Raw genomic sequence first — 17,945 nt, 5'->3', positions numbered from 1 at the left:
CTGATCCAACTGTCTGCAAGCTCCTGCCACTGTAACCAGATTTGGCCATTCTGTGCAACAACCACGTTAATATTGGATTTACCCTTTTTTCCTCAGCTACACAATAACCCGTCCTGGAACCACAGGTCAGCCCAGCCCTCACTGATGAGACCAGTGTGCCCACGGCATGGAAATTACTTCTGGCTTCTCTTTGGGAGGCAATATGTGCATTCAAACAGTCTCTCTAGTTAATGTAATGACTTTTCCACATGGGTTTTGACAGCATTTACCACACCAGGCTGGGTTTCCCTGTCACCATTTAATAGAAACACACCAGGCTGGACTTAGCACCTGAAGCTTGTTTTACTGACTCAGGAGACAAGGCAGAAGCACCATAACTCCAGGTCACTCTCTCCAGTCTGTGGAAGAAGATGAGGGATACAGAGGTCAATCTGACCCAGCAAAAACCTGAAGCATCCCTTAAACACCAAAACTGGGAGTGAACCTGAACTACTTGCTTAAAACAACTCAGGTTATAAGTGATTGCCAACAAGCAGTAAGTTTTTGGAGTGTATCCGATGCTCCCCCTCACCCAGGGCTATGGTACCTGGCTGTGCACACCAACACACACCAAAGCAGAAAAACAGTGTTTTAGCTACAAGTAGTTGCAGTGATTTACTTTGCAGTTGGAAGGGGATGGAAATAGGACCACGCTCGGCTGTGGAGTCTCAGCTGAGCAGCAGTAATTTGCTAAACCGAAATAACTCCATTGCTTTAAAGGATGTAACCCATATTCTTGATTAATTAGCACAGAGGCCAAGGTTAATATATGGAGCTCAACTCCCAGTCACCTACTCTATCCACCAGGCCAGCACCTCCCCAGTCCCAGCCCTGTGGAGCAGCAGGAGGTGATGGGGAGGCAGGTGAGGTCCCTGCCAGCAAAGGGCACGTTCCTCTTTGGAGATGGAGATGATCCAACGCTCCAGCAGCAGAGGTGCCCTCCTCCCCCCAGCCACTGCTCTCCCTGCATCTCAAACTGGAAGCTCCTGACAATTTGCTTTGAAAACGCTCTGCAAAAAGGCCTACTTGTCTCTGGATTGCCAGCATTGTGCTGCTTTCCTGAAGCAGACTTTTATTTAGACACCTACTTGCTCTCAGCGCATCGATGTTTTAAGAAGGAGCTGAACAGACGCAGCACCTTCACCAGGGGTGGTGGTGATGGTGAAGCTGGTGGTGGATCTGTGCACACCCATCTACATCAGCACCCCATAACACATCCAGCCTGCACATAAACACCCCTCACTGCAGCAAACGCCCAGATCTTAATTATTATTTACTCACACTCCGGTAATGCCTGAAGGCCGCGTTCGAGATCAAGGCTTTGTTGTGCAAGGCACCCCACAGAACATGAAATCCTGGCCCTGCTGGGGCAGGGAGGGTTCCTGGGGCTGGTACCTGTGGGTTTGCCATCACAGGGATGGTGAGACACAGCCCTGCTCAGAAGAGTTTAAACAGGTAAGACAAAAATCACATGCAAAGGCAGGAGCAGCTTCTCCTATCGGCCAAAAGCATCTGGTACCTGCTGCTGTAAAGGGCAGTATGAAACTACACCCTGTTTGGGGTTTGCTCCACATGACAGTGCTCAGAGAATACTGGGATGCAAATGGCTTTAGATACAGGTAGAAAAGTGCTCCTGGGACTTTCCTGCACATCCCTTGGGAGCTGCACCTCCTGCCCCCAGGCACATTCAGTGCTCCCATTCTCTGCTGGCTCTCAGGTCAGGGCTACACCACTGCAGAAGGTGGTTCCCCCTCTCCTCCAGCACAATAAGCACTGCAGGGAACTGGAACTCTCCCTGTGGGCACAGGCAGCACGATCCAGGTTGGAAAAGTTGGATCTAAGGGATGGATTGGGGCCCTGCTCTAATTGCACATCTCCCCAGGAAGCTTCCCCAGCAGTCCCTGCACACAGAGCCCTTCCCTGGGCTCAGTTCTGCCAGGGCTGGGGCTGCAAGAACAGGAAAGAGCCAGGGGCTCTGAAAAAAACATTATTTGGGCTTTTTTAGATTAATTGGTGTTAATTGCCTTGGGAGGCTCAAAAATAGCACTGCTAATGGGAACGTGGACACAGGCTGAAGGTGAGGTGTGAGCAGGGGCTCGTGATGGCCACATTAACCCTGACACAGGCTGTTCCCTGCCCAGCAGCCACTGCCAAAAACAGGGACACCCCCTGTCCAGCTGGGAATTGTCTGCCTGCACCTCTAACCCTGACAGCCCCAGAGCTTCCTTCACACTCAGACAGGGGCAGAGGGAACCTTCCTGCTTCCACGGCGGGTTTTATCATGAGAGCTCCAAGAAACGGTGTTTGAACCCTCCTTGTTTCAGGCTCCTTTGATTTATGGATTCACATCCTGCTCCTGACTCCTGCAACCATGGAGGACCCTCGGCCAGCTTCCAGAGAGCCTCAGTTAAGCAGTGGGTTAAGGAACAACCCATCACCTGAGGAGGTCACTGCCCATCACTGGCTCCTTGAACTCCCCTCCCTGACCACAAAAGAACTCTGGGATGGAGTTGCCTGGTGCCAATGAAGGCAGTGGGGTGGCCTCTGGGCAGGATGCCCTGGTGGCAGCTCACGGGGGGTGATTTGGCCTCCCCGAAGCTGGGGGGGACAAACCCCAGGACAAACAGACAAACCCCAAACTTGCCCCAAGGCTGTGCTGTGTTTGCGTCCTCCGGGGAAGCCTCCAGCTCTGCCCCAGCAGCTGGAAACAGCCACTATCCAAGATAAGGCACAGACAAAACTGGGCTGGTCCTACAGCTCCTGCACTGCCACAGATCTGTCCTTAAATGAAACCCAAAATACATAATATTAGGGTGCATTTCCTGCTTTTTAAATATAATTTAGATAAAGAAAAACACAAGTTCTCAGTACAGAAAAGATTCAACGCCAAGCAGACCCACCAAGCAATAGCAGAGCACAGCTCAGCAAGCACAGCCAGACCACGATCCCTTCCCAGCACAGAGATCCCCGTGGATCCATCAGGTGCTCCCTTAACACACCAGATCCCACCAGCCAAGGCTGGGAGCTCAGGGACAGCTGAGGAAGAAAAGCAAACACAACCCCCAGTCACCAGAGGCCTCTGTGTCATCTGGTGTCATCCCAGCTCCAGGGATTTACATCCAAAGAGAACCTGGACTATGATTTTTCTTTAAGCTCTTCTGGCATGTGCAGTTTAACAAATGCCAGAGGCTGGAACTGTGAACACACAAAGTGCCCCAGGTACAGCAGAGACCCGAGAAATGAATGAAACGTTCCAGGTTTTGAGAGAAATCAAACACTTGGAGCTTTATTGCTCTGGGTCTGGCTTCAATTCATCCCTTTTTTTTTTAGTGCTGTTCTCTTTAAAGCGACAGTTTCTAGGAAATGGTGAGCGTAACATCTCTTTTACTGTCTCATTCCACTTGATGGCTGACAGTTTGCCGGGAGAAAAGGTTGTGCAAGGAGGAGAGCAGACCTCAATTATGGCTTTAAAGTGCCAATAACTGAAAACTCAGTTTTCAATGAGTCGAGGCAAGAAAAATGGATTTTGGTAGCTTGGTGAGTCACCTCCAGCCCAGACCACTGGACCAGCAAGTGGCAGACACTCAGTCATAACCCCCAACAAAGGTCTGCTGGGGGTCCTTGGACAACCAGCTCGGGTTTTATCTCTTCTCTAGAGCAGATTCCTGTGGTAAGTGGCTCTTTCTTACAGTTTTCTAGCTCTGATCAGTTATGGATGGAATATGTGCTTTCCTACATTCCCCTGATCCTCATCCCAAGGGATCTGAGAAGCATCCAAGGACCTTGGGGGTCCTTGGTGTAACCTCTGCAGAGCCAAGGGCTTGGCCACCACCCGGCACATGGCACAGCCAGTGTGTTCTTCTCTCTGTGTATGGTTGATGCACAGGCACAGGCTTGTCTAAATCCTGCCTCCTATCTCCCTTCCACACAGCGTGGCTTTGATTCACAGCCTGACCTCAGTCTGGGAGGAGGGAAAACAAGGGACAGGAGGAGTGGGGAAATGCAGAAGGAGGGTGTGCAAGCAACAAGAATATCCCAAATCCGGAGATAAGGAATTTTTCTCTGGGACTTTAAATACCGAAGCATCTCATCAAGAAGGAAGGATACTGATCCCTGCAGCCCATGCCATGTGCCCTTCCACCATCAGCCCTGTCCCAGGGAGCACATGGAAGTTTGCTGCATCCTAAGTGGTGACAGGGTCTCATTTCTACTCAATCTGAGGAGCCTGGCAGGTAATTCTGGCTTTGACTCTAACTGTGCATGTTAGTCTCCCTCCCAAACCACCTCTGCACGAGAAAAAGGGACTTGAAGAAGGACTATAAAGCCCTAAGCCTCAGGCAGCAGCTGGTGCAGCCCCAGCCCCGGAGCTGCCCTCGGGAAGGGTCGTGCCTGGGCTCGGTCCCCCGGGCAGGACACTCCTGCAGCAGAGCCCAGCTCTGCCCTGCCTCCCTCTCACTCACACAGGCTCATTGGATAATTACAGAGAAAACCAAGGCAAATCCCAATTTTAGTGCCATTATAAAACAGAGAGGGGGAATTCATTACCTGGCAGCTGTTAATATTTAAGGAAGAAACTGATAATTTGCCTCTGAGGCAGCGAATGCAGCAGAGGCAGAAAACACAGCTGCCTCCCCCACCTTCTCTGTGCAGTCACTTTGCAGAGGTTTTCTGTCCCCACACTTATTTCCCTGTCTCCCATGCCAGCACCAGAGTCCCAGTGAGGAACAGCACGTCAGGGCTCTGCCCAGCAAAACTCCCGAGAGCTTTGGTTCTGCTGCCTCTCTGGATTTGGGAGAGTGTTTTTTACACCTCTGTTGGCTCAGGCAGCATCCATGGAACCAGACTACCCGAGTCAGGGTACAGCAGCTCAAGAAGGGCCCTACAGCTTAACAAAGAGGCTCGAGGAAAGGCAGGTCAGACAATTTCAGATGACTCTCCAGAGACAACCAGATCCCTGGCTGCTTCTCCAGACAGCCCAAATCCCTGGAAGAGCCTCCCAGTACCCGTCAGGCTCGAGCTCTCCAGAAGGTTTTCTGGTGCAGCATGCTGCCTCCAGCTAGGAAATAGCACAGCCTCCCTCCTGGGTCTGCATCTGCCTGGAGCACCTTGGAAGGTCCCACAAGCTGAACAGGAAGATAAAACACTCCAGGAACAAGCCGCGGCTCAGTGTTTACCTGCTCACTTCCAACAGGACTGACACCACCACAGCAGCCTCCAGGTGTCATAGGAACAGGCTTAAATTTAGCAGCAGCTGCCTTCCCTCTCTCCCTGGCTCTGCTTTCTCCCTTCCTCTCCACTCCCCTTGCTCTGGGAGCACGTTTACACCAGAAAGTCTGACCAACACTAATGGCATAATTATACCCCTGCAGTTAAACAAACATCAAGGCTGTGGGACAAAGGAGGGTGTGCTTTGCACTGCCCTCGAGTTGAGGGAGTTCACACATCAGTGAGATGAAGCAGCGACCAACCTGATGTTAAAAGAGAGGGAAGATGCACAAACACCACAGAGCAGCAAAGGCTGCCTGGTGCAAACCCCATGTCCCAGCTCCTGAGGGACTTGAGGAAGCAACAGTTTAACCTTCTCTCAAACAAGACAACCAGAGAAATGATGTTCTGGGGCCACAAGACCCCTGAAGCTGATGCATCCTTCCATCCCAGCATCCATCCAGCCCATTCCACAGTGCCCAGGGAAGTCACAGGGGATGGATGGGGACACCTGACATCTGAGCTCTGCCTGGACAACACGTGGTTGAGCAGGGACAGGCAGGACCTCCCTGCCACAGCCACTGAGCCCAGCACTGAACCCTCACACCTGCAGGCCAGGTAGAGGGTCAACCACGAGCATCCTGCAACCCAACAATCCCCCAGTAAATCACGAGACAGAAAACCATCAAGAGAGCTCTGGCAACCTGCCTTTGGGGTGGGGACATATGATCTACAAAACTTTCCCTTCTTTTATGGTTGCTTCTCACTGTAATCATAAAAAAGTCCTTATAAAAACATTAGTCCTAGGGAATGTCTGGCGATGCAGCTTCAAAATTGTTCAGTGTCTAAATACATCAGCAATCCATCTCTGCAAGTTGTCACTGCAATCAAACACAGCTCCTCTTTCTCTTGACTATACATGGTCTCTGCTGAGGACAGGGTGGGGGACAGGTTTGGAGAGTTCCCTTGAGCTGGTGCACTCCCTGGGAAGGGGAGAGTCCAGAGGAACTGGACCATTTCTAGAGCACAGATCTCCAAGGAGGGGGGAGGAGTGGGTTTGATCCTCACCTCTCCCCATGGTTTTTGCTCCAGCTGTTGGACCTTGACCCATTAAAGTGGAGCTCTGGCACATGGACAGCCCCAAGACCTCAAAGTGCTGACCTTAAACATCAGGCCCAGAATTGAGGCAGGTCCCCAGACCCTCTCCGGGCAGTCTTTTATGGAATACACAGCCCCTTTCTTCTGTGGATCCTCTCCTTCTTCCATAGCAGCTGCTCTCTCAGAGAGGAGGGTGAGGGACACAACCTCTGATATTTTTGAAGTGTTAGAAAAATCCCATCCTTCTAGTAACCTTCTAGTAACCCCCTAAAACACATCTCTTACCAAGTCAATCCCAAGCAGGAGCATTATGACCTTCTCCACAGCGGAGCAGGGGGGTTAAATTCATGAGCGAGCCTTTGATGTCTGCGAGCTTCGTGTAGTACAAACCCTCTGCTTTGATGTTCATTTTAAAAGAGGAAACTCAGAAGGTGTGCACTGCACGAGTCCCAGGGAGGGATTCAGAGGGACTTGGATCTGTCTGTCCACAACTGCAGGCACAGGGACCGAGCTCTAAGGTAGCTCCTTCTGCTCAGGGCTCTGCTGCAACAGAGCAAAAATGTGACCAAACATGTCTCACCCTTACCAGCTTCTCCCAGACCATACCCACCTTTGTGGAGAACCAGGCACTCACAGTCCTGAGTATTCCCGTGGGAGCTCCACACCTGACCTCAAAGGTGGACAGAGCCCTGCCCGTGTCCATCCCCAGACCCAGGCAGTGCTGGTCCTTCCCAGTGGGGAAATTCCCCCCACTTCATGGGGCCATGGGAGGGGTAAGGAAGCCCCTCTCTGCCCCACCAGCACCACGTGCAGCACCAGCACAGCAGTGGCAGAAGGTCTGGGGCACAGGGAGGGACCTGCCACGCTCTCCTACCTTACGCAGCACCTGGGCCATGGCTTCTCCTATCCATCCCAGCATCCCCACGGCTTTGCCAGCAGGCTGAGCCCCTCTCTCAGGGCCCGACAGAGCTGCCAGGAGGGACAGGCTCCTCTCCATCCCTCGGCTCACTTCGCCTCCCTGCACTTTTCCCTGCCTGCCCTCCCCTGTCCCACCCCCTCCCACGGGGAGTTTCCCAGCAGCTCAGTAATTAGCAGCATCATCACCAATGCTAATAACAACCACCACAGCTCCTGCCATCCGAAGCTCAAACAACTTGGCAGCCACCATCATGCCCCTGTAGCCTCCCCGGGGCTGGCAGGGAGGCAGAGTTACCCCAGCACACAGAGGGGGAAGGGGGAGGGAAACACAAGGCAGGGACAGGTGGCAAATCCAGGAGCTCTGACTCAGGCACTGCTCTTCCAGGAACTCCCCATCCCGGGACCTGCCTGCTGCACAAGCCCCTTGGGAAGGAGGTCAGTGGCTGTGCTGACAGCAGGACTTATCCAGAGATTGCATCACTCCACCTGGGAGTCCTGGGATGAGGTTTTTTCCCTGGGAATCCCTGCACACAGCCTGGGTTCCCCTCTGCAGATGGACCGTGGGAGAGCAGCACACAGGACCACACGTGCAGCCCGAGCTGGTGGGACAGCAGGGATTGTGGCACCCCATAAAAGCACCTTAGATCAGCCATCAGAGCTCACCTCGAATTCAGGACTCGCTGTTTACTGACGGATTAAAGAGAATTTTTGCTCTGAGCATTCATAAAGTGAGGAATCGGGGGGGATTCTTGTCTGAACTCCCTGACCTGGAAAAGCTTTTCTCCCATCTGGGAGGGGTCTGCTATGTTTGATTTATTAAAAGTTCCCATGGATGGGAACTGCAGCTTTTCAAAAAACCCACCCAGAACCAGCACCTCCTGACAGAGGGGACAACAGCAGGACACAAGGCAACGGGTTGCTTTGCTTTTGGCAAGACAACACTGACTTTAAACATGACAGAGCCAGGCTGGGAGCACCCCACACAACAAAATTCCCCTGCAGTGACCCCACTGTGTCCCCCAGAAGGTCCCACAGAGATGCCCTGTCACTGCCATTCACCAAACCCCACAGGCACTGCCAAGAGGTCACCAGTGCTTGGCAAGGTCCCACAGGGCCACTTTTAGACACAGCCTAAGGATCCACAGCTACACTCCTAAGGAAAGCTGTTTCCTGGCTCTTGATGGAGCGTGGCTTTTGTTTGGTCTCTGGCTGAATGTCTGAGTTAAAAATACAAGGCTATTTCTGGCAGAAGTAGGGGTTTTTTCTGCCTTTGTATTGCCTTGTGTGCCCCCATGCTGCTGTCTCCTTTCTGGCTCAGATGAGCTTTGTTTTCCTTCTCAATGATCATGTTTGCACCGGTGAGCAGTAGGAAATGTTTTTCCTATCAGACCATTTCCACGAGCACTGTTGGGAATGAAGAATGAGCTCACGGAAGTCTAAAAAGAAAACCCCAGTTAGTGTAAAGATCCTGTCTCCAGTGGCCAAAAAACTGAAAATCAGGAATGTCTGTGGTAAAAAGGGATGTGTACACACACCCATGCACACAGGTAGAGCAGGATATGTTCTCCCCACGATCCACAGATCTGGAACAAAGGACTCGGAGCTAGAAACACTTTCAAGTATCCCCACTCCACAGCCAGGCTTCATCCCAAGCTCTGCAGCTCAGACCCAGCATGAAAATATTTAATTTCACTTTTCTTAAATGCCAAGAAAAAAATAGGCCTATCTTTCCTGGCTCGGATTTATTCCATCTGGAATCACTGCATAATCAGGGCTGTGATAGTGTGTTACAGACTCAGTATAAAGCAAAAGCCTAAATACTTCCAAGCACCATGAGATCATTGATCTTCCCTGTTACTCTCTGTATCTCCTGGCAACAAGCTGAGGACTTGGGGCTCCTCACTTGAGATCACAGAGTTCAGATATCTCCAAGTCCCCTCCCACGATCCAGAAGCATGCCATGGTTGTGGGTGTGATCCCTGTCTCCAGGACCCAGAACAAAACCAACACAGCTGCAGGAAACCTCCCCAGTATTTGTGTTTGTTCTGTGTCACAACAAACATCAACACAACCGGAAGGTAACGGCCCACAAACAGCTCAGTTGTCAGGCTGAAGACATCAAAAAGGCACCTGGAGAGCTTTTCAGGACATGGATCCCCATCATCATCTGGGAGACAAGCACAGATTGAATCAGAGCTCCCCAACAGGTCAGTGACCTGCAAATCCCTGACACCACTGGGGCAGCTCCTGCCCCTGAGGAAATGTGCTCCACCTACACTGCTTCCAAAGAGAAGCTCCCGGACAATGATTTCTATCATCTCTGCCTACTGACTGATGAATTCTAACAGACCACTCTTCACACTGACCACCGGTGTGAGCAGGAGATGAGGGGGAACAACACCTATGGTCCCACACTTGGCAAAGGCAACCGGCACTTTTGGCTGCTCATCAAAGACCTGAGAAGGGCTCTGTGTCTTGAGGGCAACAAGCCCACTCCTCATGAGCCCCAGGAGGCTGATAAATCAAGCTCAACAAAGCAAGGGGTCCAAACTGCTGTGTTTTCCTGGAATTCGAGGCATCACGTCTCTGACAGTCCCAGGAAAGCTCAGGTCCAAACTCCTGTCCCTCAAGAGAAGGTTCCAAATGTCAGAATTAAACACCAGTCTCTCATAAACCAGTTTGTGATGGAGGTCAGTACCACTGCTCTGTTAAATGGTCAGCAATTCTGAGGCTCAGAGGCAAAATGATTTGCCCAAGTTTCCCAAATTGCCAACAGCAGAGCTACAAACGGGCTCTGTTTTCCAGCCAAAAGGCCACCCCTGCACCATGTTAGAAATGAAGGACATTCTCTCGAAGAAACTCCCAAATAAAAAATAAAAAAATGTATAAAAATCATCTTCCTACCGTCTGTGACACCTGGACTCGGACTTCACCAGCATCCAAGGGTGATGCACTCGGTCCCTGGGACTTCCTCTCCGAACCGGATTGGTGTTCCCGGTATTTCCTCGTCCTCGCAGGTAACGACAGGAACTCTTTTCCCGAGATCTTCAGGTCTCCCACATGGTGGCTGTCCCCATTCTGGTCCTTGGGAAAGCAAGAAACAGCCATTGCACCACTTGTCTGTCTCAGGTTCACATGGAGATCTGCTGGCACGTATCCACGGAACAGGAGACACGGGAGCACGAAGTGACTGTGCAGTTTGGAGGGTGGGAGTGCCACTCACCACCTGCAGGGCTGAACCAGGACACTTGGTCTGTCCCTGCAGCGCGTGATTTTAATGAGTGAAGAGGAAGCATCACCCAAATAACACACCAGAGTCAACTCCTCCACACAGGGAGAGGCAGCATCCTCTTAAAACCCCCAGGTATGCAGGTAGGAGCAGGGCTGGTTTATTTATGGGCACAGGGAATGATGGATGACAGGTGCAGAAACAGAAGAGTGACTCCTGCCAACTGCACTCCTAAAAACCTCCTTTAAACAGAGTGGCAAGCTCATCCTGCCCAGGATACCAAACTCTTGGCACAAGTCCCTCCACTGGCTGTATCTCCACTCATTCCCAGTGCCCAGCCCTGCAGCAGCCCATGCTGAGCCATGGATAACCCAACCAGGCCCCAGGGAAGGATGCTCCACAGCATTTTCCACCTCTAGGATTTGGCTCCCTGCCTCAATCTCCCACTGTCTACAGCAAGAAGGAAACCACTGGGTAAGGGCCCTAAAAGGCAGATGAACACAGATGGTTGGAGTCCCATCCAGCTCTTTGCCAACCCTCACAGCACCAGAAGGATGAGGGGACAGCAGGGTAACGTAAGTACAGTAGAAGGGCCATGAGCAGTCTCACTCCTGCCCTCTCTGCTCCCTTAAATGCTTGTGCTCAGTGCTCCCACAGACATAAATACAGGATTATCACCCCCAGGTAATGTGTGGGGAAATGGAGGTGGCAGAGACTCCAAACAGGAATAGTGAGAACAAGTAAGGAGAAATTCATTTCCCTGGATGCTATTAATGGGACCAGTGCAGCCAGGCTGGTGTCCACAGATTGAAAAGCAGCCACAAGAATATATTTCAGAACTAGAAACTGCCTTACAATGCCTTAGTTGGAGCCCTCAGATTGCTTGGTGCATGACAGCCAGAAGAGATGACTCAATTACAGCACGTAAGCACCTTCAGGGTGAAACCCAGCAGGTGATAAAGAGATTTTAGTCTGGTACAGAGAGGAATAAACAAGAACCAAAGGTTGGGAGCTACTAAAGCCAGAGAAGCTCAAACCAAGGAAGAGGGCACAGGATGGAAAAACCAGGATGAGCAGAAAGGAGGATTCCTGCAATCTGCTGGGGCACTCAGAACCAACGTGGGTATCCCCTGGCAGACACACTCTGCCCCAACACATGACTCTGTGCAGAGGCACTGGACAGGAGCTCCTGACCTGCTGACTTTGAAGGCTGCCTCTGGCAGAGCTGGTGGGCAGAAGGTGAGACAATACTGAGGGGATGCTGCAGAGATCACAGTTCACTGGTTTGCACCTTACAATCTTATCACTCCCACCACAGCGAGCTCAAAGCAAACAAGCCTCTCCTATGACTGTAATCCCCTTTCCCCACGAGCACAGCAGCAGAGAGGAAGGGGAACTGCATCTAAAACACTGTCTCAAGTAGAGGTGAACTCACACACACCCCACAGGACCACTACAGGGGGAACAGGAGTACTCACACCTGACTCCACAGCTCCTGCTTACTCCATCCTCCCCATAAAACCTCTGAAATCCATAACCCTGCCTGAGCTATTGAATGAGTTTCAGCTTTCACAGCAAAGAGCAGGGAAACCAACAGCATTTAACAGCATCAGCAGCAAGTCACACACCAGCAAAGCCCCCCAGGCAGCCCTCTGGGCTGTGCTGCTCCGATGAGGACACACGATCCAATGTCCCCTGACATCGGACATCGCTGTCCCTGCCATCGACACCCCAGGGATGGAGTCACACTGGTGAGAGCCAAAATGGCCAAGGGGTAGCTGAGAGAATTGATAAAAACACATCAGGGCACATGGAATTTATTTCCCAAAGACAGTCAATTCAGGGAGGAGCTTTTGTCTGGCGTTCCCAGCACTTACGGGGACGTTCAGGCTCCCAAATGGTTTCTCAAGCCTGAGGTTGTTTCCCATTGACCATTTACACCCACCTGCAGCTTGGATGAGCTTTTTCTCTCTGTGACAGTTCTGTAAAGGGGAAATTCTCTCTGGGACGCTCAGGAGAGCTGTGCCTGGAAAGCACTGGATGAATGTAAATTATTTGTGCCAAAGACATTCCAAAAAGGCAGAGCGTGGCTGCCTGCCTGGCCACCTCCTCTGGGAACAGGCATAACTGAGCCCCACAGCAGCACCAGTGCCTGCTGCTGGGCAGACAGAGCATCCTGAGCAGGATTTTCTGAGAGACTTAAATGATCCCTGTAGCTAGAAAGGCTCAGTGCCTCCCAGCTGGCTGCAGAAACAGCTCTTGCCCTGGGGACACGGAGAGAACGCTGATCTGCTTGGATCTGACATTCCCAGCAGCGAAGTGGAGCAGAGGCAATCCTTGGAGCCCCTGGAACAGAACCCTCCTGCAACGCTCCAGCTCCTGCATCTGCCCTCTCTGTCACTCCACCAGGGTGACAAGGCACCAGGATCTGCCACCAGCCCCCACAGGGGCTAAACCGCTCACGATTATCCTTCCAATAAAGGGCTGCTTTTTCAAAAAAGCACAGAAGTGGCTTTTCAGCTTTGAGTGTTAAGTGCCTTTTTAGTTAGACCAGCTGTTCCTCTCCTCTAAGCTCTCTAGAAACCCTCTTTGGTTAATCCCATTGACTCCAGTGATATCTGCTAATTGCATATTTCCCTGCAAATGAAGCCAGTCAACAAACCAGTCGGAATCTGTGTACAGATTCCTACTGACACTTAATCTTTGAGGCCAGACATCTTTGCTTACCTTTTCAGAAGGGAACTTGAGAAGGTCTAAGCTGTCCATGCTGTTCCTTTGGAGTCTCTTTGGCCTGGCTCCTGCAAAACAATGCACTCTCACATCAGGGGGGTGTCACTCACCCACGGCACCAATGTCACACAGAGAAAACTCAAACCACGGCAGATCCTCTGCTCTGGTTCACTGCAAAGTCAAAGGGATGGGATGTTGCAGCTGTGCTGGTCTTGAGATTCAAATGGGGGTGGGGGGGGTTCTTTATTGTTTTGGGTCTTTTTCAAAGCACTATCCCAGCATAGTCAGCACAAGCTCGGGCCTTCACGACTGAACCAGTACCCAGATCACACTACGACCCTGATCTCAAACGGGGCCTCTGGAATTCAGGAGTTACAAACCCTGCTCTAAACCACAAAAGTCATGGGACTGGCATTGAGAAAAATCATAACAAAAATATAGTTTAATAATACATCTGCGGATTTGCTGCTTTATCTTCATGTTTTTAACTCAAAGAATGTTTCTGGGACTCAACTTTGAGTTTTTCTCTACAGACAAAACAGCTGGAAAATTAAGTGAAGGAGCAAATATTTTCTAACTATCATAGGCCCAACCTTAAGGGGAGCAAAACCTTGCCTTGAACCTGACAGAGAAATCAAAATTTGGCAGCATTCATATTTATTTGAGATTTCATGAAATTCATTTCAACATAGTATTCCAACAACAACAGAGTGGGTGAAACACAGTTCAGCTCTGATTCCTGGTTTCCAGACCTCTTTGCCTCCACAGACTCCCTCCAACCTGCTTCCAGTTTCCTTACAAAATGGCCCTGGGATGCCTTCACCACACCTGGGAAAGCTCCTGCCTTTCCACTCTCCTGCTCCCCCTTCCCTGGTCTTTCCCAAAGGCTCAGTTTAGCTGATTCCCACGTGACATCCCACACCAGCAACACCATGCAGGGCAGAAGCCAAAGCTCTCCGTTCAAGGTCCCATGACAAATTCCAGGCTACAGGGGAAATCCTGGGGGAGAGGGAATTAATGCATGTGAGTGGAAACCCAGCCCCATGCTGAGCCCCGAGAACGGAAACCACGGAGCTTTGTGTGGTTCCTGCAACAGCAAACTCACCAAACCCGACCATTCCCCAGCTTACCACCACCACCAACAGCACCACTGCCTGTCAGAGCAGCCCCCACAGACCCTGTTTGAGCCCAGGGTGCCATGGAGCTGCTCCATGGACAAACTTAACAGAGAAGAGGCACGAAATTCATAAAACAAGACTGACTGTGAGCAGAACGTGGTGATTAAACGGAAAAAGCCCCCAGGTAGCAGGGATTCCTGCAGGAACACACATCCAGCTCACCCAGGGCTCCAGATGCCACCACAGCTGTATCTAAACTGCACCAACTCCAAGGACACCACTGCTTTTGAAAGTTCATGAGCTTCATGAGATATGAAACAAGCTCAGACTGGCTGGGACTTCACCAAGGGTCGTGCACACACATCACAGCTTGGCTGTAAGCGACCTGAAGTTAATGTCTCTGCCCCTCACCACCCTGAAGTGATTTCTTCTTGCAGCCATAAAGACTCAAAATCAGCAAAATATTTCTGTGTGTTTCTGCCTCTCTGCTCCAAAAAGCACATCAGCACCAGTTTCTTTCTGAGGTGACTCATTGCCAGGCTTTGAGTTCAGGGGGACTGACATCAGGGCTGGCGAGGAGGTGCAGAACAGATATTGATGTGAATACACAGGAGAGCGAGGAACACACGGAATGATGAGCAGTGTCATTTCTATCAAACTTTACCCTCCTCCCCAGTACAAAGCCAGTTGCTCAACTGGCAGCAGCTCAGAACGTTTAGGTTGGAAAAACCCTCTAAGATCAAGTTCAACCCGTGCCTGATCCTCACCTTGTCCCCCAGCCCAGAGCACTGAGTGCCATGCCCAGTCATTCCTTGGACACCTCCAGGGATGGGGACTCCACCACCTGCCTGGGCAGCCCCTTCCAACACCTGAGCACCCCTTTCCATGAAGAAAGCTCCCTGTGAGGCAGCAGGGCAGCTGCCAAATGGGTGAAGGGCTTCTGGCTGCTGCCACGCTGATCAGGCAGGAGCTCAGTGAGAGGAAAGGCAGAGATGAGTTGTTCCCAGTGGCTCCCAGTTACACACCACAACATTCTGGACACTGCTGTTGCTGCTCATGGCTCTCAGAACAACCCACAGCCTCACCTGTGGAGCAGCAAGGTGGGTCTGGAATGAAAATCACCCCCAAACACCTGATCAGAGGCACGTTTGGGTCTCAGAGCGATGCCCAGGAGGCCAGACCAGCCCCCTGGGAGCAAACGTGCGTCACAGCTTTTAACAGCCACTTCCAGGAAAGCAAGAAAGCAGCAAAGTGTGTCCCATTAGATAAACACACATCATTTCCAGCCGTCTAAAGAGTCATTAATTACACACCTCCGTCCTCAGGTGCTTTTGTGCCTTTCCAACAGCTCTGAACTGTTGGCCAGCAGCCATTAATCTCCGAGCTGAGACCTGCCCTCCCCGTTGTTAATTTAATAGAGTCAGCTGAGACTCCCCCAGCAGAACAACTTGTCTTTTTCACTTGTTTGGATGCTGGTGTCTCTTTTCTACCCTGTGGGGTTTACACACAGCTGAGCCAAGAGAAGAAGAAGTCTGGAGTTACAAACAACTCCAGAGCCACCCAACTTGGCTGTTTCTTCCAGGAGAAAACCCAACTAGTGCCGGGGCTGAACGTCATCCCCCCTCACCGTGAGCTGAGGAGCAGCATTAAAACAAGCAGCAGGAGGGAATAAGAGGGTACCTGTCCCTCAGGGCCACCAGAACTGGATCAACACAGATAGTTTCTCCCCTTTACTCCACACAGGAGAGCAGAGAGGTTTCCATACTCACAAGCACCCTGCAACAGGAGTCCCGTTAACTTTCTGTCTCCAACCAGGACATTCCCTCAGGTGGCTCCAGGAGTAACTTTCAGCCTCCTCCAAGCTGTTTTTCCCAGCAATACCTGCAGCACCACTCAATATTCAGCAGAAGCTGAACTCTGCCTCTTTCTCCCCAGTGCCGATCACCAGCAGCCGTGGATGCGAAGGACTAAGCAGCTGAAAACTCAGGTCTGTTCCTCTGGAAGGTTTTTTCCTGTCTCTCCAGCATTTATTGGCATGTTTACCAAGGCTGCTGCAGAGTAACGGAAAACCTCAGGGGCATTTCTAAATGCTCTCTCTGTCTCGAAGGTTTGCTGAGGTCTCTAACAGAGCAAGCTGAAACCTTCTTGTGAACATCAGCTGAGCAACACTCCTGACTGGCTGCATTCATGCCCTGTTTTCCTGCAGCTCCTTGGATGTTGCTCCTTTCACCGCTCAGGGGTGTTGTTTCTTTTTTAAATATTTTTTTTCAAAATCTCTTCCTCCCCCACCCATGATCTCAGCATCACCAGGAACCAAGGGGATTTTTTTTTTAACTTTCTGCTTTTGCAATTTGGTTCCTGAGGTGAGTTTAACGGTTTTCACATTCTTTTATTTGAAAACCTGATGAAGGAGCCACCTCCCTCCTTGGAAGGGAGCAAGAGACTCCAGGGAGGGGGAAGTTCACTGCAACAGAGCAGAGGGTGACGCTCGTGTGCTTGCCTGTGTGCAGGAGACATCCTGGCTTCCCTCACATCCTCCCATCTCACAAATGCTACATGTTCTCCTATCTTTGGGACACTAACCCAACATATCCAGGCCAGATACCCACCTAGATCCATCTTTCTTCCCCACCTGCAGAGATGGGGATGGCCCCTCTGCACATCCTTGTGCTACCTGTGATGACCTGGATACAGGAACCTCTACGTGCAGTCAGGGGTTTGGGACTGAACCCTTCCTGATCTCCTTGGGCTTGTAGAGCTACATGGACTCTGTGTGCCTGAGGGAGAGGCTAAACCAGAACACTGCCATGGTGCACACAGCAGGCAAAGCACCTTCCTCCCATTTTTCTCCTATCCTTGGAACTACCACCAGCTCCACACTGTCTGGGAGGGCAGGATCACTGTGGTCTCCAGAAGGAAGAGCTCTATTCCTGTACTAGGACAGGCAAGTCCTCGGTTTTCAGGGTGCAATTAGAGAAGAAATCACAATATCAATATCCTGAGCTGGAGGAGTCCACAGGGATCAAAGTCCAACTCCTGGATACTCACGTGGCAAAAATTCTCCAGCAGTACCTCACTACAAAGTGAGATGCAGCCACAGAAAACACAAGGAAGCTTTATCAGAGGTTGGTGATGGGATCATCCCACAGGAATGTGGGGTAGGACAAAGCTGGGCACACAGTGCAGGCAGAGTTTTCCTCCTCCATGGACAGTCTCCATATCCAACGGGCGCTCCCGAGATTTCAGTTGACAAGATCGAGCAGAACATGTGTAGCAGCGACTCAGGGAGCCCTGCCAGGAGCTCTCATCAAGTTGACATGTGCTTTGATAACTCCAAGGCTCCCCCCCCCTCCAGCAGCTCCGAGAGCTGCCTACTCCCTCCCGGCTGGAGGGGAAGCGAGGCCCCCCCGCCGCGGATCGAGCGACAGTTCTATTTGCAGGCCAGGAACACGCTGTACCCCTCGGGGTGGCTGCACCACAGGAAGCACAATTAAACCTGACAGAGGACCCCATGGAAGACCAACAGGGAAAGGTTGTACAGCCAAATCAGCCCCCCACTGCCTCCAGTGCTCCCGGGTGAGCCGCACACACAGCTCAGTGGTTACCCC

At 51.4% G+C, this 17,945-nt stretch overlaps 1 protein-coding gene across 4 annotated transcripts in view; it reads right to left on the bottom strand.

The window, feature by feature from the left end:
- The window catches only part of GPSM1 (G protein signaling modulator 1), a 111,410-nt gene that overhangs the window by 11,714 nt on the left and 81,751 nt on the right, over window positions 1-17,945 (bottom strand). For all 4 annotated transcript variants that reach the window (XM_032708210.1, XM_032708209.1, XM_032708208.1 and 1 more), the window contains 2 exons: window positions 13,217-13,287; window positions 10,165-10,344 (listed from right to left, as the gene is read on the bottom strand). In XM_032708210.1, the coding sequence (XP_032564101.1) occupies window positions 10,165-10,344; window positions 13,217-13,287 (251 nt within the window). The remainder of the gene's footprint in view (window positions 1-10,164; window positions 10,345-13,216; window positions 13,288-17,945) is intronic.

The sequence above is a fragment of the Chiroxiphia lanceolata genome, chromosome 21, assembly GCF_009829145.1.
Source record: "Chiroxiphia lanceolata isolate bChiLan1 chromosome 21, bChiLan1.pri, whole genome shotgun sequence".
In the NCBI taxonomy this organism is placed as follows: Eukaryota; Metazoa; Chordata; class Aves; order Passeriformes; family Pipridae; genus Chiroxiphia; species Chiroxiphia lanceolata.
This window is presented reverse-complemented; position numbering and strand designations above follow the sequence as displayed.